Genomic DNA, 23,096 nt, shown 5'->3' on the forward strand with positions numbered 1-23,096 from the left:
ATGCAGAGAAGATTTAATAGGTCAGTAGCAAGGATGAGTTATTTTAATTACATGGAAAAACAAGAGAAGCTGGGGTTGTTCCCCTGGAATAGGGAAAGGAGGTTTGATAATATTCAAAATTACAAGGGATTTAAACGGAATAAATAGCAAAACTGATTCCAATTGCAGGAATAAAACAGAAACTGCTCGAAACACTCTACAGTTCTGGTCTCACCCATGAAGAGAGTTAAAATTTCAGGTTGATAATGTTTCATTAGACCTGTTCCAGTTGCAAGATTAATAACCAGAATTAAGGCAAACTGGCAAAGGAGCAAAGGGAGAGATAGGACAATTGGTTTTGCGCATCATTGATAAGATAAGATATCTTTATTAGTCACATGTACATCGAAACACACAGTGAAATGCATCTTTTGCGTACAGTGTTCTTGGGGGCAGCCCGCAAGTGTCGCCACGCTTCCGGCACCAACAAAGCACGCCCACAACTTCCTAACCCGCATGTCTTTGGAATGTGGGAGGAAACCAGAGCACCCGGAGGAAACCCACGCAGACACGGGGAGAACGTACAAACTCCTTACAGACAGCGGCTGGAATTGAACCCGGGTCGCTGGCGCTGTAATAGTGTTACGCTAACCGTTCCCTGAAGTAGATTTAACAATTGTTTTCCAAAGGGAATTGGATGAATGAAGCAGAAAAACTGCAGGGCTCTGGAGAAAGAAACAGGATAGCTGGCACGTGCTTGGTAGGCTGAGTTGTCAAAGTCGAGTTTATTGTCATCTGCACAAGTACAGGTACAATGAAAAACTTGCAGCAGCATCGCATAAGCAGATTTCACAAGAAAAAACATAAATTATATACAATTTTCACAAGAAAGAACACAATTAGAAAACAAAACAAAGTCCATTTTAGTGCAAAGTGATTAAAGTGGTCTTAGTGTTGCTAAACTGTGGTGATTAGGGTTGTGGCGGTTGGTTCAGGAACTGAACGGTTGAAGGGAAGTAGCTGTGCTTGGATCTGGTGGTGTGGGCTTCTGAAAGGTGTTCTCCACGTCTCCATTCCTCCTTGCATCCTTTCTTCAGCTGGTTGGGTCTGACCAGGCAGTGAAGGATGTGGTGGGCAAAACCGGGATGGACAAGGTTAATTCAGGAGCAGTAGGAGATTCAAACTCTGGTGGTAGCTAACAGCCAGAGAACTAAGTGATGCAAATACTTCCTACTTACTCACTGCTACCCCAGCCTGCTGCTGTAATAATCACGTAGCCACATTTTTCTCAATGTTGCACTTCCAGTTTGCAAGAGCCTTCAGCACATTACCCACATTTTACATCAGGGGATTCACGTCAATTGATCCTGAATGGACTCAGCATCACTGGTCAGTTGTCCAGATGGCACTGGTCAAGTTTGTATACATGATCAGGCTGAGTGTTGTTGTCCCAACTGCAGGCATGTAAGCCACTTCACAGCAGCAATCAGTAAAGCTTTTCACTCTGGATTGCAGGTACTCTTACATAAACCAACGGTAAATGAAAATCAAAAAAACTACAGATGCTGGAAGTCTGAAATAAACTCTCAGCAGGTCAGGCAGTGCCTATGGAAAGACAAATGGTTTTCATTCTGGGACCCTTCGTTATCAGAAAGGTTGCAGACCTGAAACGTTAACTGTTTCTCTTTCAACAGAGAATGGAGACACAAAAGACTGCAGATGCTGGAATTTGGAGCAACACGCAAAACATTGGAGGAACTAAGCAAGTCGGGCAGCATCTATGGAGGGAAATAGACAGATGAAGGGTCTCGACCTGACACATTGACTGTCCATTTCATTCTACAGATGCTGCCTGACCCACTGAGTTCCTCTGGTATTTTGTACATTGCTCTCTTTCCACAGATGCTGCCTGACCAAATGAGCATTTCCACCATTTTCTATTTTCTTACGTAAACCACGATAGTCAAGGTTAATTCTGAAGGACCTCTGAGATGAGAAGTAGATCACATGCACTCAAACTAATAAATGATAACTTCGGGGCATACATCAGGAGATTGTTCTTCACAGGGAGAGCGTGAGCACTTGGAGAGGATGAAGAGCAGAGTTAAAGAGGTGAAAGCTCAGGAAACACGTAAGAAACAAATAAAAGTTTACACCAGATTGGTGAGCAAGGGCGGTTCTCCTTGAAGATAAATACCTTGTGATACTGCCAAGTTGTAGCCAGAAATAAAAGCTTAATAAAGAAGAAGTGTGTGAGAGACCCAAGGTAAGTGGGAAAGGTGGAAAAACTGGGCACAGGGAACCTAATCAAAACCATTTTGAAATCAAATGAAAGACATTGATGAAGTACATCACCTCCATTACAAGAGAACTGATCAACGCAGAGAAAGCTCTTCCCCCTTCCCAATTGACATTACACTCCATTGTATAAAAAGTCCAAAACTTTCTGTTGGCTGAGATGAAAAATGATGCAGAAATTAATTAAAGTCACGTGAGGATAAGGGATTTGTGTCTTGCTTTTTAATCTGAGTGTATTTAGGAAAGGAATTATGTTTGCAATAATTTCCATATAATCCTATATCTTGAAAATGACCGTGTTGTTCATTTCCATGAAATTGGGCCACGGAGGACCACAGTATTTTATGGCATACAATCAATTTCAAAGAAAGATAGAATGTAACGACAAATCAGGGATTTCCTTAAGCTGCATAAAGTCGATAACTTTTCTTTCTGATCTTTTAATCAGTCAGCAGGGTAGGGCAGCGGTTAGCGTAACGCTATTACAGCGCCAGCGACCTGTGTTCAAATCCGGCCGCTGTCTGTAAGGAGTTTGTACGTTCTCCCCGTGTCTGCTTGGGTTTCTTCCGGGTGCTCCAGTTTCCTCCCACGTTCCAAAGACGTACGGGTTAGGAAGTTGTGGGCATGCTATGTTGGCGCCGGAAGCGTGGCGACACTTGCGGGCTGTCCCCAGAACACTCTACGCAAAAGATGCATTTCACTGTGTGTTTCAATGTACATGTGACTAATAAAGATATCTTTAAAAAAAACACAGAGGAGCCCAAACATACCCAGTGGTCAGTATTAAAATTTCTGTGCACATGCGTGTAGTTTTGAGGATGACATGGTCTTGTTAGCAGAGGCCAGCGTTCCCAATGAGTCTGAGGCTGACCTCAGCATTCCTTAAAGCAGTTCCCAGGTCATAGAGTCCAGGCAACGCTTGAAGCCCACCTCAGCCAGGCTTTAAGTAATGTATTTGCTTCACTCTCCCTCAGGCCTCCCCCCTGAGGAATGGCCTTACTCTCTCTGGCCCACAGCCACATCCTTGCCTTCCTACCAAACCTCCCCCCTTCCCTCAACGCCCACGAACCTCCAACAACTGAGTGTCAGCCCCACCCCTGGCCCAACCCTAGTGACAACCTCCAGGCCTGCCCACACCCACTGCAGATTTCCAACCCTGCTGCCCACCCTCAGGGACCCTGCAACCACCCGTGCACGTAACCCGGCCTTGGACCCACATACTTCCCGTTACAGGCTCCCCATTGGCAAAGTTCTATGTCTCAGCCCTGGCCGTGCTACTGAATTTTTTAGCACTTCAAAAGGGGTTCATTTTATAGGCTTGGTTTTACTCAGCCGACTGTGGACTAATGCACACGATGCTAGAGGAACTCTAGCATCCAGTCCAGATGAAGGGTCTCAACCGGAAACGTCGACTGTCCATTTCTCTCCATGAATGCTGCCTGATCCGCTGAGTTCCTCCAGTATCTTGTGTGGTGCTCCGGATTCCAGCATCTGCAGTCTCTTGTGCCTTGACTCTGGATTAATTGTAAAGCTGAAATCCAGGATTATCTTGTGGTTTTTCTCCTCCCTCCCAGAGGGAGAGTTTACCAAACTGTAATAGAGAGCGAGAGACCAAAGCTACAGCTGTAGAGTAAGGACACGAGGCAGAAGGCTGGTATGAGCCTGGCAGCGGTTTCACATGAGAATGCCTCCAAGTGTAGGCAGGTCCTCAGCACCACAGTCTGCAGCCAGTTCTAGGGCATTACAAATCCAGCCTCAGTTACAACACTGAATGACTGATAACCAGGAGAGAACCTAATCCAATCCGTCAGTGCTCCAAGTGTGGCCACTTTGTCATTTTCCACACCTCTACTCACACCCCACCCCTCCCAGACCCAACAGGGATAGGCTCCTCCTTGTCCTCACATTTCCTCCCACCAGTCTACGTATCCAACGCATCATTCTCCGCCATCTCCAACGGGACCCCACCACCAAGCATATCTTCCCCTCCCCACCCCTTTCTGCCTTTCGCAGGGACCGTTCTCTCCGTGACTTCCTAGTTCACTCCTCCCCACCCACGCCCCCCCCACCTATCCAGCTCCTACCCCAGGAACTTTCCACTGCCCCCGCCATAGCTGCAACACCTGCCCCTACACCACCTCCATCACCTCCATCCAGGGACCCAAACAGTCCTTTCAGGTGAGACAGAGATTCAACTGCACCTCCTTTAATATCATCTACTGCATTCGGTGCCCCAATGTGGCATCCCACTTCCCCACAACCACCCCAACCCCCCGCCGCCCACCACCACCACCACCATACTTCTTCTCTTCTTCCCTTTCCTAGCCTCCGTTTTTTTCCTTTCTCTCCTTACCTTTGACCCATCCCCCAGTGGATCTGCTCTCCCCTCCTCCCCCCCACACCTGCCCATCACCATCTCTTACCTGCATCTACCTATCACGACCTTGTACCCACCCCGCCTCCCCTCTTTTGTCCACCTATCACTGCTCTGCTCCCCCCCCCCCCCACTATATATTGGGCTTCGCCTTTTCCAATCTTCAGTCCTGAGGAAGGGTCCTGACCCGAAACATTGACGGCCTGCTTTTCTCCATGGATGCTGCCTGGCCTGCTGAGTTCCTCCAGCATCATCGTGTTTTTCATCTAGGTTCCAGCACCTGCAGTCCTTTGTTTCTCTGGTTTCCCTCAGCACCTATATCTCATTTGCCTGTATGCCCTGCAATTGTTTTTTAATGGTACCAGGGCAGCATGTGAAGGAGACTTTGATGACTAATAAATGGCAGATTCCTTGCACGGCGAGAAAGTGAGTGGGTGGAAGTTGGAAGTGGGTGTAAAGAGGGCCTTGGGGGAGTTACAAGCACCACTTTGTAACAGCAAACCCTTGGACATGAGTAGTTTTCCTGAAGCAAAGCAATTAAATCCGACTTCATATGCATTAGTTCTTCTGTCCCTGCCGCTTGATTTTATTAATGATTTCTTTCTACCGCAGTCGAACACACAGAAAGCTTTTTCACATTTAGTGTGAGTGCGGTCTGCACAGTTGGCTTAGTTGGTGGTGGTGTTATCTCTGGATGAACAAGGTGGTGAGATCAAGCATCCACTCCTGGAGCTCGAGCTTGTGGTCCAACCCAAGGGATGCTGAGGGAGCCGGTGCCTTTTGAATGAACCTTTCCCGTCCCTAATAAAGTTCAGCACTGAATTCTGGCCAAGATTCAGAGTACTGATCCATGTGCCTCTCTCAAACACCACTGGAATAAGAATGTTGATGCCTTGAACTGGTGATTTGAATGTGGTATAGAGCTGAACATCTGGTGAAGTACCCCTTAATAAAATTAGTTATCTCACCCCAGGACAGGTGATGGCACAGCGGTGCGGCGGGTAGTACTGCTGCCCACAGATTCAACAACCCAGACTTGATCCTGACCTCAGATGCTGTCAGTCTGGAGTTTGCATGTTCTCCCTGCGATCGCGTGGGTTTCCCCCGGGAGCTCCGGTTTCCCTCGGTGCTCCAGTTTCCGCCCACATCCCAAGGATGTGCTGGTTGTTGGTTAATTGGTCGCTGTAAGTTGCTCCTGGTGTGGGTGGCTGGGAGAATCAGTGGGGTGTTAATGGGCTTACAGGGAAATAAATGTGATTTGTGAGATTGCTCTGAGAGCTGCCACGGACTCGATAGGCCAAATGGCCTCATACGAAAATACTCTAATTTCTCGCTGTCTGTGAGAGACAGGAGCATGGACTTCCTGTGGATAATAAAATAATACGGATGCTGCTAAGACCCCTGGCAGTGATACCAAGGCTGTAATGACATACAGTGGCCAACCTCCTCCATGGATGTAGTGGCTATTGTGTAAACTTCAGCATTGTCAAAACAAGATGAGACTTGCAAATATTCCAGACCCTGACCCCAGCCGTATGCCGAGCCACCTTCCTGACCCCTGCTGTTACTGCCCTAACCCCTATTCTGGCCACAGAGACTATTGAAATTCTGATGTTTGCCAACACAAGACATCAAATGTAATCAATCTCACAGCAAACAGGATTCACCAGACACAGAAGGAACACACTATATTTCCCAACACTCCCAGTAATACATGGTCAACCTTGTGATTATGCAGATAGCAAGTCAGCATATAACAAGGAAACACAAGGTAGACTGCAGATGCTGGAATTCTGGAGCAACAAACACAAAATGCTGGTGAGACTCAGTGACTCATTGATGCTGCCTGACCCGCTGAGCAGATGACAAGGGCTCCTTCCGAATGGCATTTTTTCTATGATGCAGCATGAATGTGTGTTACAGTACCTTTGTGTGGTCTTTATATTGTAAATAAATTGATTCACTTAAAACTTTCGCTGTATACTCAAATGCTGGAGACAGGAAACCCTGCCGTGGAAAAAAATCAAGCTAATAAGATAAGATTTCTTTAATAGTCACATGTACATCGAAACACACAGTGTTTCATAAAGTGTTCCGCGTGGAGTGTTCTGGGGGCAGCCCCACAAGTGTCGCCACGTTTCCGGCGCCAACATAGCACGCCCGCAACTCCCTAACTCGTACGTCTTTGGAATGTGGGAGGAAACCGGAGCACCCGGAGGAAACCCACGCAGACGCACAGGGAGAACGTACAAACTCCTTACAGACAGCGGCCGGAATTGAACCCGGTTCACTGGCGCTGTAATAGCGTTATGCTAACCATTACACTACTGTGCCTGCCCTACACCACCGTGCCTGCCCTACACCACCGTGCCTGCCCTACACTACCATGCCTGCCCTACACTACCGTGCCTGCTACATTACACGCTCAAGAGTCTTTGCAATACTCTTTTTCCTGTCTTTACAGCATTAAATTGGGTCACAATCTGCAGGTTAGGAGGTGTTACACTGGACAAAGAACCTAGAGGTTGGTCATGGGACTTCACCATGGTGTGGTACAGCAACTTAAGGACAATAATTGACCAAACAGAATTGGAAATGTTAACTGTTGTTTTCTTTACATCCTCCTGTGCAGCCTGAACCTCACTAACAGCGACATATTATCCCTGTATGATGGAGACGACTTAACCATGAGGATCCTCGGTCAATTCGTCGGAACCAATGCCCCACTAAAGGTTTACTCCACCACTTCCGACCTCACTGTCCGATTCCATTCTGATCCAGCCGGCTTGATTTTTGGGAAGGGCCAAGGATTTATCATGAACTATTATGGTGCGTAGAATGCAACTTTTGGGAAAATGGCAATTAACTGTTGGCACAATGGCGACTTTTTAAGTGGGGACTTCAGCTTTGGCGGAATGGCCGATGTTGCTTAATTAAAAAATGGACCCAAAGCTGATGAAGGGAAAGCTAAGAGAGGAGGGTCAAAAGCTCGGAGAAGAAGTGGGACTGAAGGAAGGAGAGACCACCCATGGTGAATTAAGTAGGGCTGGTTATACCAGGAGGCAAGATCGGAGGAACAACTGTAGAGAAACTGAGTCTTGGTCACCAGAGCCCCGTGACTCTGCCTCTGAATTTATCTTATTGAAATTAGTGGAATGTACTACAGAGGGGGAGTACACGACTTTGTGCATGTTTAGGGCTACTGACTGCAGATGAATTAAGCAGAATTACCGAATCATAGCATCAATCACGCTAAGTAACCAGATTTATTTCATAAAAACTTTATGGTACAAAAGACCATAAGACATAGGAGCAGAATTAGGCCATTTGGCCCATCAAGTCTGCTCCGCCATTCAATCATGGCTGATTTATTTTTCCTCTCAACCCCATTCTCCTGCCTTTCCCCATATCCTTTGATGCCCTTACTAATCAAGAACCTATCAACCTCCGCTTTAAATACACCCAATGACTTGGCCTCCACTGCCATCTGTGGGAATGAATTCTACAGATTCTCCACTCTCTGGCTAAAGAAGTTCCTCCTCACTTCTGTTCTAAAGGGACATCCTTCTATTCTGAGACTGTGCCCTCTGGTCCTAGACTACTGGAAACATCCTACTGGAAACATCCAAGGAAGCAACTTGGCCCATCGTGTCCAAGTCATTGTTCAGTAATTGTTCGACTAAACTTGGCCAGGATATTTGAGGACGGGGATGTATCGCCAAAGGAGGTCACTGTGCTAGAAAGTTGGGACAAGACCATGAGGTGATGGGAATTTTGCCGTTGACTTTGGGGGAGCCAACCCAGAGAGAGAGAACAAACAGGGTATTGGCGTTGGTTTATTATTGTCACTTGTACCAAGGTACAGTGAAAAACTTGTCTTGCAAACCGATCGTACAGGTCAATTCATTACACAGTGCATTGAGGTAGCACAGGGTAAAAACAATAACAGAATACAGAGTAAAGTGTCACAGCTACAGGGAAGCACATTGCAGGTAGACAATAAGGTGCAAGGTCATAACAAGGTAGATTGTGATGTCAAGAGTCCATCTCATCGTATAAGGGAACCGTTCAATAATCTTATCACAGTGGGATAGGAGCTGTCCTTGAGCCTGGTGGTATGTGCTCTCAAGCTCCTGTATCTTCTGCCTGATGGGAGAGGGGAGAAGAGAGGATGACCTGGGTGGGTGGGGTCTTTGATTATGTTAGCTGCTTCACCGAGGCAGCAAGAGTCCATGGAGGGGAGGCTGGTTTCCGTGATGCGCTGGGCTGTGTCCACAGCTCTCTGCAGTTTCTTGCGGTCCTGGGCAGAGCAGTTGCTGTACCAAGCCGTGATGCATCCAGATAGGATGCTTCCAATGGTGCATCAATAAAAGTTAGTGAGTGTCAAAGGGGACATGCCAAATGTCTTTAGCCTCCTGAGGAAGTAGAGGCACTGGTGAGTGTTCTTGGCTGTGGTGTCTATGTGGTTGGACCATGACAGGCTATTGGTGATGTTCACTGTAAGAAACTTGAAGCTCTCAACCCTCTTGACCCCAGCACCATTGATGTAGACAATTGCATGTACACCGCCCCCTTTCCTGAAGAAGGGCCTGATCATGGATAGGATATGGAAACAAAATTTTGGCCAAACCAACCTGCAATGAACATGCAATGACGGAAAGGAATGCCTTGGAATATATTGTACCTGTGGGTGACAAAGGTATGGTTGGGGAACTCAGAGGTAGGGTAGCACTGAGTGCAAGGTGTCTTCCGCACACTCGTAGAGGGGGAGATCTCAAACAGAACCTGGCCTATGCAAAGATTCAGGTGCTGATTTCTGTGTGACGGAGGCTACGATTGTGTGTCTCTGACAGGTTCCCACACTAATTGTGATGTACCAAGCCTGCGCGGAGAAAAGTATTCTCATGCTCGCTCTTTAGGTTTCTTGACAGATTCCAATTATCCCAGTTTGTGAGGAGAATCTGTTGCTGAATGCACTGACCTTGAAACAATATCTGCTTTTGAAAATAATGCAACAGGAATCATGATGTGAAGTAGTGACAAGCAATGATTTTAATAATGTGAAGGGCAATTGTGGGGCTTGGCAAGCGAGCAAAATCCCAGTAAATGGCACAGCACTGTAATCATTTCCTCTTAACTGCAAAATGAATGTTAAATACTTGAATTAACTGCATTGGGAATGTAAAATAAAGATGCCATCCGTTCAAAGGGACACTGGTGCTTCGGTTTCTAAACACACTGTGGAATTAAACCATTTTGACCTACAGACATCCAGATGTGAATTCTGCTCTGGGCGGAGTCAGATGACTTCAGAGAGAGACACTGTATCAGGGAAGAATCATAGAACTGTTACAGCAAAGGAGGAGGGCATTTGGCCCCTCAAGCCCATACTTGCTCCCATTCCAGCAAAACCATTGGTCCCATTCTCCCTGCTCTTTCCCCTTAGTTCTGCAAATTATTTTCCCTCAAGTATCAATCCAATCCCTGAGTGACTGTTCCCACCAGTGAATTTCAGATCATAAGTACTGGCTAAGTACAAAACATTGTGGGGGCAGATACATTAGGGACATTTAAGAGACTCTTAGATAGACACGTGAATGATAGAAGAATGGGGGGCTATGTGGAAGGGAAGGGTTAGATAGATCTTAGAGCAGGATAAAATGTCGGCACAACATTGTGAGCCGAAGGCCCTGTACTGTGCTGTAATATTCTATGTTCTATGTTCATTTTTCCTCACAATCCATTTGTGCCTTTTGCCAATTTTTTTTAATCCATGTCCTGTTGTCCTTGAGCCACCAACTATTGAGAACAGCTTCCCTCTGTCAACCACTGTCTAAAGAAGTCTTGATCTTGTCCACCTCCATCAAACCTCTCAAACATCTTTGCTTCAACAACCTCACTTAGCCTCAACAAGCTCACCAGCGCCTCTGCTTCCTCAGGAGGCTGAAGAAATTTGGTTTGTCCCCTTTGACTCTCGCCAACTTTTACCGATGCACCATAGAAAGCATCCTATCTGGATGTATCATGGCTTGGTACGGCAACTGCTCTGCCCAGGACCGCAAGAAGCTGCAGAGAGTTGTGGACACAGCCCAGCGCATCACGGACACCAGCCTCCCCTCCTTGGACTCTATGTCTTTACCTCTCATTGTCTTGATGTAGCAGCCAGCATAATCAAAGACCCTACCCACCTGGGACATTCTCTCTTCTCTCCTCTTCCATCAGGTAGAAGATACAGGAGCCTGAGGGCACGTACCTCCAGACTTAAGGACAGCTTCTATCCCGCAGTGATAAGACTATTCAACAGTTCCCTTATACAATGAGATGGACTATGACCTATGACCTCACGACCTCACAATCTACCTTGTTGTGACCTTGCACCTTATTGCACTGCACTTTCTCTGTAGCTGTGACACTTTACTCTGTACTGTTATTGTTTTTACCCTGTACTACCTCAATGCACTCTGTACTAACTCAATGTAACTGCACTGTGTAATGAATTGACCTGTAAGATCGGTTTGTAAGACGTTTTTCACTGTACATCGGTACAAGTGACAATAATAAACCAATACCAATACCAATACCTCAGCTTCTCCACACTAACCTTCTAATTCCTTATCCTCGGGAACTTTCTTGTAAACGTGCACCCTCTCCGGCACCTTCATTTCCTTTCCAAGAGAATGTTAGAACCAGCCAAGATTCCTGTTTCTGATAACCATCCAGGGGGTAGTCGATGAAATTCTCTCTCCCATTTCGCCCAATCCCACCATTTAGAGTTGTAGGTCTAGCCAACCTAGACGTCTGGGACACACAAGAAGAAATCCATATCACAGAGTCCTACAGTACAGAAACAGACCCTTCAACCCACCATATCCATGCCAACCTTGTTGACCATCAACACTAATTCCACTTGCCTGCATTAGGACTGTATCCTCTATATCTTGCCTATTTCAGTGTCTGTCTAAATGCCTCTTAAGCATGGGTGAGGTGCCAGTGTGCGGCCATTGCTAGTAGAACTGTTGAACTATTGTATCTCCATGGAAGGAGAAAGGCTGAGACAGAATGGAGGCAGAGAGTATAGGCACAATGAGTTTAAGCCAAAGTTAAGCCTCAGTTTGTTGAAGCCTGGTGCCTAATGCTCGGCACTGGGACTTGGAGGGATATCCAGGCTTTGGAGAGGGTGCAGGGATTTACCAGAACAGTTAAGGGATGAGGAACATCAATCCTGTGGACAGGCTGTGTTCTTTAGAGCAAGTAAGGTTATGGGGATTTAAAATAAAAACAGAAAATGGCACATACACTCAGCAGGTCAGGCAGTGTCGGTGGAAAGAGAAACAAGACTTAATGGTTCCGCTGAAAGACCCTTCATCAGAACTGGGAGAGAAAGCAAGTTAGTTTTAAGTTACGGAGAGGATGTGGGAGAGAAGGATCGGACAAATGGAATGTCTCTGACAGGGTGAGGCCAGGGTTGCCATGGTGATGAGCTGCTGATGAAGTCATCTGGCTGATAGATTATTGAGGGAATTTGGAAAAAGGGAAAACAAATAAAGGACATACAAAGATTGGGAACTCCAGTCAGAGCTGTAGGAAATGCCCTGCGTTAATGGAGAGAGCTTTTTACATGGGGATTTTAAGTTTGGTGTACTTACTCATGAATGGGCTAACCCAAAAGAAGGAAACAGAGGCCACAGATTTAAGATAGAAACATAGAAAACCTACAGCACAATACAGGCCCTTCGGCCCACAAAGTTGTGCTGAACATGTCCCTACCTTAGAAATTACTAGGCTTACCCATAGCCCTCCATTTTTCTCAGCTTCGTGTACCTATCCAGAAGTGTCTTAAAAGACCCTATCGTATCCGCCTCCACCACCGTTGCCGGCAGCCCATTCCATGCACTGACCACTCTCTGAGTAAAAAACTTACCCCTGACATCTCCTCTGTACCTACTCCCCAGCACCTTAAACCTGTGTCCTCTTGTGATAAATTTCCAAAACAGATGAGTCTTTTTTAAATGACAGTTTGTTGGAATTTTGGAGGCATAGATCTATACGGCATGGAATCAAGCCCTTCGGCCTAACTTGTCAATGTCGACCAAGATGCCTAACCGAGCTCGTTCCATTTGCCTATGCTTGGCCTTTATCACTCTAAACCTTTCCTATCCATGTACCTGTCCAGATATCTTTTACATGTTGTAACTGTCTCAGGTCCCTTTTAAATCTTTCCCCTCTTATTTTAAGCCCATGCCCTCCTGCAGTACACTGCCTGAAAGGGTAGTTGGAGCAGATTTGGTTATAAAGGAGGGACGCAAGAGACTGCAGATGCTGGAATCCTGAGCAAAAAGCAAACTGCTGGAGGAACTCAACGAGTCGAGAAGCATCTGTGGAGACAGAGGGATAGTCGACATGTACGCATAACCCAAAAGGTCGACCACGCCTTTGCCTCCACAGATGCTGCTTGACCCGCTGAGGTCCCCCAGCGGTTTGCGTTTTTGCTCTAGCTGTAAAAGGGAATTGGAAAGCACTCGAAAAGAGGATACTTGCTGTGTTAGGGGAAGAGAAAGTGTTGGAAACGTTTGGAGAAAATCAAAATTTTAGGGGATTTGCTGGGCGTGTGGAGCTGAGACCAAGCTCAGATCAACCACCATGCTGAATTGTGAGGCTAGCTCGAGGGAATGAACAACCTCCTCCTGTTCCTGTTTGTACTTTCTTTCACAACTCCAAAGACTCAACACGAGGACAATGCCCCCCTTCTCCGTTGCATCTTCTAATAGGCGATAGGAAAAAGACTGGAGAAAACAGAATTATCTCTTTGTTGAGAAAATCATCTGGTGCCATTTGCATATAATATGTGGTTCCCTGAGAGATTCTCTTCACTTGGTAATTGGAACTGTCCATTTTCTTGTCAGGTGAGTATTTTTAACACATTCACACCAGTGATAACTTAGATACAGCATATAAACACATCCAAGGGCTTCAATTAAATTAAATCATTCATGCACATTTTTAAACTGTATAATTACAGGACAGTAAATTTGTTGGCAATGATGTGTAAGATACTAATTTAGTCTTGGCTGCTCTGATATAAACATGCACAGTGAAGCCTGAGTGATTTATGAGAAGGAGTGAAGGCAGAGGATTAAATTACGACTTCAGAAACACAGCCAGACACCCACTGCTTTTCATTCTGCTTCATTTTCACTCAATAGCATCTTCATTTTCCTCCCCTCCTCTCCCGGAGACACTGCTGAAGAAAGATTCAACAGATCTCCCAGGTCTCCATCACTTCCACTTGTGGCTTGCTGCAGTGAGGCATTTCACACAAAAGGCACCGAGCCTGGCACGATCCTTATCTGACAGCAAATGGTAGGAGTTAGAAACCCCACCAATTCTTTATCTCACAATCTTTCTCAGCCAAGTTGCATTGCAGCCAACTTTAGTCCTCTGACTGTACATAAATTACCTCAGAATGAGCCCTTCGTTGACCGTAGAGCCTTTTTGGTCTTTATCGCATTGTACCAAGTTGCATTGTTTAGTTAAGTGCTGAGCCATTGCCAACGATCTCTACGCATGAGAAAGTTTCCATTGCCATTTGCAAGAAACTGCAGAGAGTTGTGAACACGGTCCAGTGCATCACACAAACCAGCCTCCCCTCCATTGACTCTGTCTACAATTTACTAGATCGTAGAACTAATCCATGGAGAAATATCCACAAGTTAATACAGGATCTAGAACGTATCCTTAAGGCAGTATAGAAGAGTTGTGAAAGAGGCACTAATGACATATTGTTCCAGAATTAGGAGCATTAAAGGCCAAAAGTAAAGGAAATTTGGCATGTTCCCAAAGACTTACTAATTTTTATAGATGCACCATAGGAAACATACTATCCAGATGCATCACAGCTTGATATGGCAACTGCTCTGCCCAAGACCACAAAAAATTGCAGAGAGTCGTGAACACAGCCCAGTCCATCATGAAAACCAGCCTCCCCTCCACTGGCTTCATCTCCACTTCCCACTGCATTGAGAAAGCAGCCAACATAATCAAGGTTCCCTCCCACCCCGGTCATTCTCTCTTCTCCCCTCTCTTGTTGGGCTGAAGATACAAAAGCCTGAGAGCCTGTACCACCAGACTCAAGGACAGCTTCTATGAGACTCTTGAATGGACCTCTCATGTGCTAAAACATGAACTTTTGAATCAGAATCAGAGTCAGGTTGTTATCACAGACTTATAAATCGTGAAATTTGTAGTTTTGTGGCAGCAGTACAGTGCAAAATTCCACTATTTATTTATTTTGTAATTTATAGTACAAAATTATTTTGATCTTCCAATCCACTTCGTAGTGGCCCTTGCACTTTATTTGTCTGCCTGCACTGCACTTTCTCTGTAACTGCAACACTATATTCTGCATTCTGTTTTCTTTTTACTACCTCAATGTACTTGTAGATGGCACTATCAATCTGGATGGTGCACTAAACAAAAAGCTTTTCACTGTATCTGGGTACATGCGACAATGATAAACCAATACCATTCTAATCCACACTGCGATAATGCATTAAAAGAAACAATGGCATCTTGCACATCCCAAGCAAATAAGAACCATAAAAACACAAGCAATAGAAGCAGGAGTAGGCCATTTGCCATCAAACCTGCTCTGCCATTCAATTAGATTGTACCTGAGCTTTGACCTCAGTGCCACATTCCTGCATAACTCCATAGTTCTGGATTCCCTTAAACATTATTCATCATTGTCCTGAATATACTTGGCATCTGAGCCTCCACAGCTCTCTTGGGTCGAGAATTCCCAAGGTTCACCACCCTCTAGGTGAAGAAGTTTCTCCCCATCTCAGTCCAGAGTGAGAAGAAACTGCTGCACTCAGGGGCATATATACACGATAATTTCCATTTGTTTTTAATTTACTTGGGTTGATTCTAAGGTACATTTGTTTGAAATTTGTTTTAAAAAATGTTATTTCTTCTCAGGAACATTCATCTGGGGAGTGGCTTAACCAGCTGTGAAAACAATGCTGGGCAAGGCCTATCACTGATGCTCAGAAAGGCCCAGTGCTGTGGTGGGTTCGCCAATCAGCCCAAGGCCGGGGTCCCGCTCCAGTAATGAGTGGGTTTCAAGGACTAGTGGACAGTGAACTCGGGCAGCTTGCCAGTCAGTGGAAAATTCAAACCCATTCACTTCAATGAGGTAGTATTTTGGCAGTGGCGGTTAATGCAAACCATTACTTTGTTGTGGGTTCCCAGTTGTTAATTAACTAAGGTCAGTGGATTTTTGGACTCTGGGGGAATCCAAGGAAACATGAGAAAGTGGATTTTTAACCATGGGATCAGCCATGATCCTATTGGTTAGGGGAGCAGGGGTCAAATGGCCTACCACTGCTTCCAAGTCTCTCATTCCTTGCAGAGGACTGCTCAGTTACAATTAAAACCCAACCTGACCAAAGCCAAACAGAAACTGACCAAGGCCAAGGAGATCATTTTTTCCATACCTGACCCAACCATTGATGGAAATAAAGCAGTCTCAAGCATCCTGTGGATCTGTTTCAGGATGAAGCACCAAGTATTGATAAGAGACAGAGGACACATGCAGTGATACTAAATATATCATCTTGCCTCAGACAATCATTGGGACACAGTTAATCCTGTACTTCCAGACACTTTACCACCTGATTCTCCTAGTCTCCGCTGTCCTTGTTTGGAAAAATGCTTTGAGATTTGGTGTAATTTGAGAAGGCAAATGGGGGCCCTGTTTTTTGTTTGAAAGGCGGCATCTCTAGCTCCCTCAGTACCACACTGGATGGTATATTACGTGCTCCAGTCTCTGGACTGGGGCTTGAGCTCAGGACCTCATAACTGCAGTGAGAGTGCATGGTTGACAAAGTGTGGAATCGCATCCCAGCAAGGAACTTCAATATGGGACAAGAAGGTAAAGGGACAAGATAGGTGGCATGGTAGCACAGCTGTTAGCACTGCAGCCTCACTGCTCCAGGGACCCGGTTCGATCCTATCCTTGGGGACTGCCTGTGTGGAGTTTGCATGTTCCCCCTGTGACAGGTATTGGTTTCCACTGGGTGCTCTGGTCTCCTTCCACAGAAACATACTGGTAAGTTAATTGGCTGCTGTAAATCACTCCTGAGTGGAGGTAGTGACTCAAGACTCAAAGGGGAATTAATGGGTATGTGAGAGAGAATCAATCACAAACCTACAAACAAATAAGGAGAAGAGAAATGAGACCAAGGGGGATTGATCCAGTATGGACCAGATGGGCCGAATGTCCTCCTCCTTTGCTGTATTAAGGAAGGATGGTTTACTCAATGACTCAACCTTTGGGTTTCTGATCCCAACAGTTGTCTTCTCTTCTTACAGAGGTCTCTCGGAATGATACCTGCTCAGACCTTCCCGAGATTCCCAATGGCTGGAAAACCACTTCCCACAGAGAAATGGTCCGAGGAACCATGATAACCTATCAGTGTGACCCAGGATATGACATCCTAGGAAGCGACACCCTCACTTGCCAGTGGGATCTCACTTGGAGCAGTGATCCTCCATTCTGTGAGAAAAGTAAGTGGTCCATTGTTAAGGTGAAGGTTAATAACAAGAGTAATGCAGCAATATAATAGTAATACCTCGGCAGTTCTAAACAAAATGGTACTAGGATCTTATTTATTAACTAATTCACAGGATGTGGATGTTACTGAACATCTCTGCATTTTATTGTCCATCCTAATTACCCATGAACTAAGAGCACAGTTAAGAGTCAACCATACTGATGACTCTAGATTCAGATATAGGCTAACACTAGTTAGAACCACAAATTTTCTTCCCTGAAGGACAATACTGAGCCATATAGGTTTCATGGATCAACAAACGATCTGCTAGAGGAACTCAGCAAGTCAAGTAGCGTCTGTCTCTCCGACAGGAGGTCTGTGAGATGCTTTCTCGCTGCTCTCTCTCTCTCTCTCACTCTCTCAATCTCTCTCTCATTTCAGCAGATTGTGTGTTGCTCTAGATTCCAGCATCTGCAGTCTCTTGTGTCTCCGGGTTTCATGGTCATGATCATAAATACATTGTTAGTCATGTATCAAAATGATGAATTGCTTGTGGAGTCTAAACCACAGTTCATTTTGAATACAATGTCAGTGCAGTATCTTGGCACCTGCCATAGGTTTGCTTAGTAAAAAAAGTAGACAAGTAGACAAAAAACAGTAGACAATATCCTTATTGGGTTTGTATTCCTCGCAGTTTAGAAGAATGAGAGGTGACTTTATTCAGACATATAAGATCCTAAGGCAGCTTGACAGGGTAGATGTTGAGATGGTTCAACTGTTGGGAGAGTCAGGAACAAGGGGACATAGCTACAAAATAAGAAGCTGCTCATTTCTGAGGTGTGTAGAAACAACTTCTCTCAGAGGGTAGGGAATCTTCAGAATTCTCTGCCCCCAAGGATTGTGGAGGCTGGATCATTTGAGATATTTAAGGTGGAGATAGATAAATGTCTGAAAGATGGAGGAATTGAGGGCTATGGGGAACTGGCACAGAAGAGGAGTTGAGGCCAGTGTAGACCAACCATGAAGATATTGAATGGCAGGCAGGCTACAGGAGTTAATTGGCCTACTCCTGCTCTTATTTTCTGGCCTGGGATAATTCTGTACTGGTCCATTAACAAAAGTGTACATTAACATAATGGTTAAATTACTGGATTATCAGCCACAGTTATTTAATTACTTGAAATTGCTGCCATGCAGGGATTTGAACTCATGTCTCGGGATCAATGGTCCAGAACTCTGTTGATCCAGTAATATATCCACTGCATTACCATCCACCTTTGTCAGTGGACATGTACAGATGATGCTAGGCCTAGACAGGATGAACAGAAAAGATCTATTTCTCATGGCAAAGAAGCCATTAACAAGGAGAAATAGATTTACGCTAATAGGTAGCAGAGTTAGAGGGGGTATTGGGGCAATTTTATTTTTACCCAAAGGACAGTGAGGGCCTGGAAACCTCTGCCTGAAAGAGTAATGAGGCAGAAACCCTCATCGTGTTTAGAAAATATCTGGATCACCACTTGAACTGCTGTAACCTGCTGGGTTTTGTACAGAGCTGGGAAGGGGGAATAGTCACTGGCTCCCTTCTCGTCAGGACACAGTGGGCTGAATGGCCTCCTTCAGTGCTGTAACATGCTGTGATTCCGTGAGTAACCGAATGTGACGTGGATTTGGTGCACACTGCAACATCTGACATATTTTCACTCCCAATGTACTGAAGGTACAGTTAAACTTCCTGAATAAATAATCACCTTCCTGTCAGTTTTTGCACCTTACGACCATGGATCAACGATGACTTGTACGTCTGTATTTTAATCAGTGTGTAGGTGGATGTGCTTTTTAAAAGTAAGGTTTGCAGCGCTGGGGAATTGTTATCCAGTGTCAAGCTTATGACGAATACTTTATGGATCACTGGGCAGAGGTACATTCTTGGGTAAAAACTGGAAAGATTTTTGACAGAACTATTGTCAAAGGTATTACCTACTACCCCCCTTTTTCTTCCGAACAAAACTATTTCCGGTGCCAAGAAGGTATGGCACTAGCCATATCCAAAATGAACTATTGTTTAGACTCCACAAGCAATCCATCATTCTGCCATGGTGACAGACGATATAAATGTGATGGATAACACAAGCATATGCTTCAGCAAGATGAATGTGAACTGCTTATAGCAGTGCTGTGCTCGCAGCTGGTGGATCTGGCAGTCCATCCAAGCATAAGAAGGATAGGAGATCTTCTATGAAAAGGGTCAAAGGCAGTTAATACACTATAGGCCAGTAAATGGTTTTTAGAACATTTACAAAAACCTGTTATGCCTAGCTTTTGTATCTGGAGTATTGCATTCAATTCTGGCCCCATTTTAGGAAGGATGTGGAGGCTTTGCAGAGGGTGCAGAAGAGGTTCACCAGGATGCTGCCTGGATTAGAGGCCATGTGCTATAAGGAGAGGGTGGACAAGCTTGTGTTGTTTTCTCTGGAGTGACGGAGACTGAGGGGAGACCTGATAGAAGTTTATAAGATTATGAGAGGCGTAGACAGGTTCTTTTTCCCAGTCTAATACTAGAGGGCTGCATTCAAGGTGAGAGGCTGTGGTAGTGGAGGCAAATATGATAGAGACATTTAAAAGGCTCTTAGATAGGCGGATGAATGTGCAGAGAATGGAGGGATATAGATCATGTGCAGGCAAAAGAGATTTAGTTTAATTCAGCGTCGTGTTCAGCACAGACATCGTGGGCCGAAGGGCCTGTTCCTCTTTGTACTGCTCTATGTTCTATCCCTTTGCAGAATGCTATTGATGGAAACTTACAAGTGGTGGAGCTCCCAGCCACCCACCCTGTTCCCTTTCGAGGTGGTGGAGGTCATGTTCTAGGGAGGTGCTGTTGAAAATGCCTTGGGTTGCTGCAGTGTCTTTTGTAGACAGTCTTCCCCACACCTACCACCCACCACCCACCCCAATCCCACTGCCTGCAACTGTTGTGGAGCAGCAATGGGGGGGATGAATGCCTAAGTTTGCTGCCGAAGTGACACCATGTTAACACAATCACTATGGCCCTAATTCATTCGAATGGCTTGTAATCTCACTCGCATCAAGTGGTAAAGAGATTAAACAAACTGCACTTGACTTGGGATGTGTAACAGGGTGCAGATAATACTACAAAGGACAAAAATGAAATCCAGGCTTGCAATATAATTGTGTGGGGTGTTAACTGTGATTCTGTCGCTTGTCAACGCCTTCAGGAATAACAGTAAGAAAGGCTTCTTGTGTGCAGAGGGAAAATGGAAAAATGCAATGTGTTATTCAATGCAGTTGGGTTGTGGTTAGGTAGTACTTCAATAGAGTTCTCTTTGGAAGCCAAGATCCGTGGTCAATCACGTTAAGTACCTCAAGAGCACACAGGACTAATGAGTCTTGAATAACTCCCCAATGCTGTAGGCATGTTCAGTGGCACTGCCAATAATCATTTTGAATTATTACATGGTTCAAGCATAAGGTAATGAATAGAAAAAACAGTTTAGGTCCATGAGGGCTGTTCCTGCTGGTTTTCTTGCGTTCACAGTCTACAGCTGATCTAGGAATCACGAGGATATTACAATGCATGTTAATAACATGTAGAGACAGGCACTCCTGAGGCAATTTCCCACTGCCATGATGCTCTATCCTTGACTGCCTTGCAGATGGATATATTTTATGTTGTAACTAGATGAGGGAATTGTCCTACAAAGAAAGATTGAGTAAAATTGACCTGCACACCCTTGAGTTCAAAGGTGACCTCATTGGGACTTGCAAGATATTGAAATGGATTGTCAATTTAGAGGCTAAGAGGCTGAAAATCAAAAAAAATGCAGATGGTGGAAATCTGAAATAAAAACAGATAATGCCGAAAACACTCAGCAGGTCAGGCAGCATCTGTGCAGAAAGGAACAGAGCTGATGTTTCAGGTTGAAGGCTCTTTATCAGAATTGGGGAAGCAGGAAAGCAAATTAGTTTTACATTGTAGAGAGAGTGGGGGAGGGAAGAACATAGAACATAGAACACTGCAGCACAGTACAGGCCCTTCGGCCCACAATGTTGTGCCGACATTTTATCCTGCTCTAAGATCTATCTAACCCTTCCCTCCCATATAGCCCCCTATTTTTCTATCATTCACGTGTCTATCTAAGAGTCTCTTAAATGTCCCTAATGTATCTGCCCTCACAACCTCCGCCGGCAGTGCGTTCCATGCACCCACCACTCCCTGTGTAAGAAACCTTACCCCTGACATCCCCCTTATACCTTCCTCCAATCTCCTTAAAATTATGTCCCCTCGTGTTAGCTATTGTTGAAGGCTCAGACAAAGGCTGTAGCTCTGAAAGGGAAGGGCCAGGACTGCCATGGTGACAAACTGTTGATGAGCCCCTTTAGTTGATGGATTAACGAGGGGTGTTTGAGAGAGAACAAACAGAGATACACGTAAAAGCTGAGAAATTCAGGTCAGAGCTGTAGAAATGCCCAACAGATCAGGCAGTGTTTGTGGAGAGAGACAAACTGCGTAAATATCACAGATGAATGAGCTACAGCAGAACTAGCTGGTTCAGAGAGAGGAAGTGATTTACCTGTAGTTCTCGAGTTCAATATTGAGTCAAGAAGGGTACAAAGTACTCAGACTGAAGGAGAGTTGTTGGTCCTCAGGCTTACATTGCACCTTATTGGAAGAATGCGGGAAGCCACAGGTAAAGCAGGTGAAAAATTTGTCTTGCATACCGATCGTACAGGTCAATTCATTACACAGTGCAGTTATATTGGGTTAATACAGAGTGCATTGATGTAGTACAGGTAAAAATAATAACAGTACAGAGCAAAGTGTCACAGCTACAGAGAAAGTGCAGTGCAATAAGGTGCAAGGTCACAACAAGGTAGATCGTGAGGTCAAGAGTCCATCTCATTGTATAAGGGAACCATTCAATAGTCTTATCACAGTGGGGTAGAAGCTGTCCTTAAGCCTGGTGGTACGTGCCCTCAGGCTCCTGTATCTTCTACCTGATGGAAGAGGAGAGAAGAGGGAATGTCCCGGGTGGGTGGGGTCTTTGATTATGTTGGCTGCTTCACCAAGACAACGAGAGGTAAAGACAGAGTCCAAGGAGGAGAGGCTGGTTTCTGTGACACGCTGAGCTGTGTCCACAACTTTCTTCAGTTTCTTGCGGTCCTGGGCAGAGCAGTTGCCGTACCAAGCCGTGATGCATCCAGATAGGATGCTTTCTATGGTCAGAGTTGGATGAAGAATTAAAGTGATCGGCAACTACGGCTCAGGGAGAGGTGAAAAGGACGAAGAGAGCATCTCTTCATAATCCAGTCAGCATTGGGTAGGAAGAAAGAGCAAAGTGACGGCTGCAGCAAAAGTTACAGAGGCATACAGCAAAACAATGGGCCCTATGGCCCACAACGTTCATGCTGACCTTCTCGTCCACCTACAGTAATCCCATTTGCCCACATTAGGACCATATGCAGCCTAACACTGGCTAGGCCGTATTTAGAGTATTGCATGCAATTCTGGTCACCTCACTATAGGAAGGATGTTGAGGCTTTAGAGAGGGTGCAGAGGAGGTTCACTAGGATGCTGCCTGGATTGAAGGGCATGTGCTATCAGGAGAAGCTGGGCAAACTTGGGCTCTTTTCTCTGGAGTGGCAGAGGCTGAGGGGTGATCTGTTGGAAGTGTATAAAATTATGAGGGGCATAGATAGGGTGGACAAACAATATCTTTTTCCCATTATTGAGCGATCCAATACCAGCGGGCATGCATTTAAGGTGAGAGGGGGTAGGTTCAGAACAGATATGAGGGGCATGTTTTTTACTGAGAGAGTGGTGGATGCCTGGAATGCATTGCCTGATAGGGTGGTGGAGGCAAATTCATTGG

The 23,096-nt window shown here is 45.3% G+C and overlaps 1 protein-coding gene and 1 long non-coding RNA gene across 5 annotated transcripts in view; one reads left to right on the forward strand and one right to left on the reverse strand.

The window, feature by feature from the left end:
- The window catches only part of LOC127579662 (seizure 6-like protein), a 213,451-nt gene that overhangs the window by 159,842 nt on the left and 30,513 nt on the right, over nucleotides 1-23,096 (forward strand). For both annotated transcript variants that reach the window (XM_052032610.1, XM_052032611.1), the window contains exons 10-11: nucleotides 7,284-7,480; nucleotides 17,024-17,218. In XM_052032610.1, coding sequence (XP_051888570.1) covers nucleotides 7,284-7,480; nucleotides 17,024-17,218 — 392 coding nt within the window. The remainder of the gene's footprint in view (nucleotides 1-7,283; nucleotides 7,481-17,023; nucleotides 17,219-23,096) is intronic.
- Nucleotides 1-23,096, reverse strand: part of LOC127579663 (uncharacterized) — a 92,887-nt gene that overhangs the window by 39,157 nt on the left and 30,634 nt on the right. The window contains exons 2-3 of one of the 3 annotated variants that reach the window (XR_007957714.1): nucleotides 11,253-11,449; nucleotides 734-1,086 (exon numbers count right to left, since the gene is read on the reverse strand). This is a non-coding gene — a long non-coding RNA (uncharacterized LOC127579663). Of the gene's footprint in view, nucleotides 1-733; nucleotides 1,087-8,959; nucleotides 9,974-11,252; nucleotides 11,450-23,096 lie in introns of those variants that run through there. The other 2 variants (XR_007957715.1, XR_007957713.1) reach the window with 2 other exon arrangements.

This window comes from Pristis pectinata, chromosome 17, assembly GCF_009764475.1.
Source record: "Pristis pectinata isolate sPriPec2 chromosome 17, sPriPec2.1.pri, whole genome shotgun sequence".
Taxonomy (NCBI): domain Eukaryota; kingdom Metazoa; phylum Chordata; class Chondrichthyes; order Rhinopristiformes; family Pristidae; genus Pristis; species Pristis pectinata.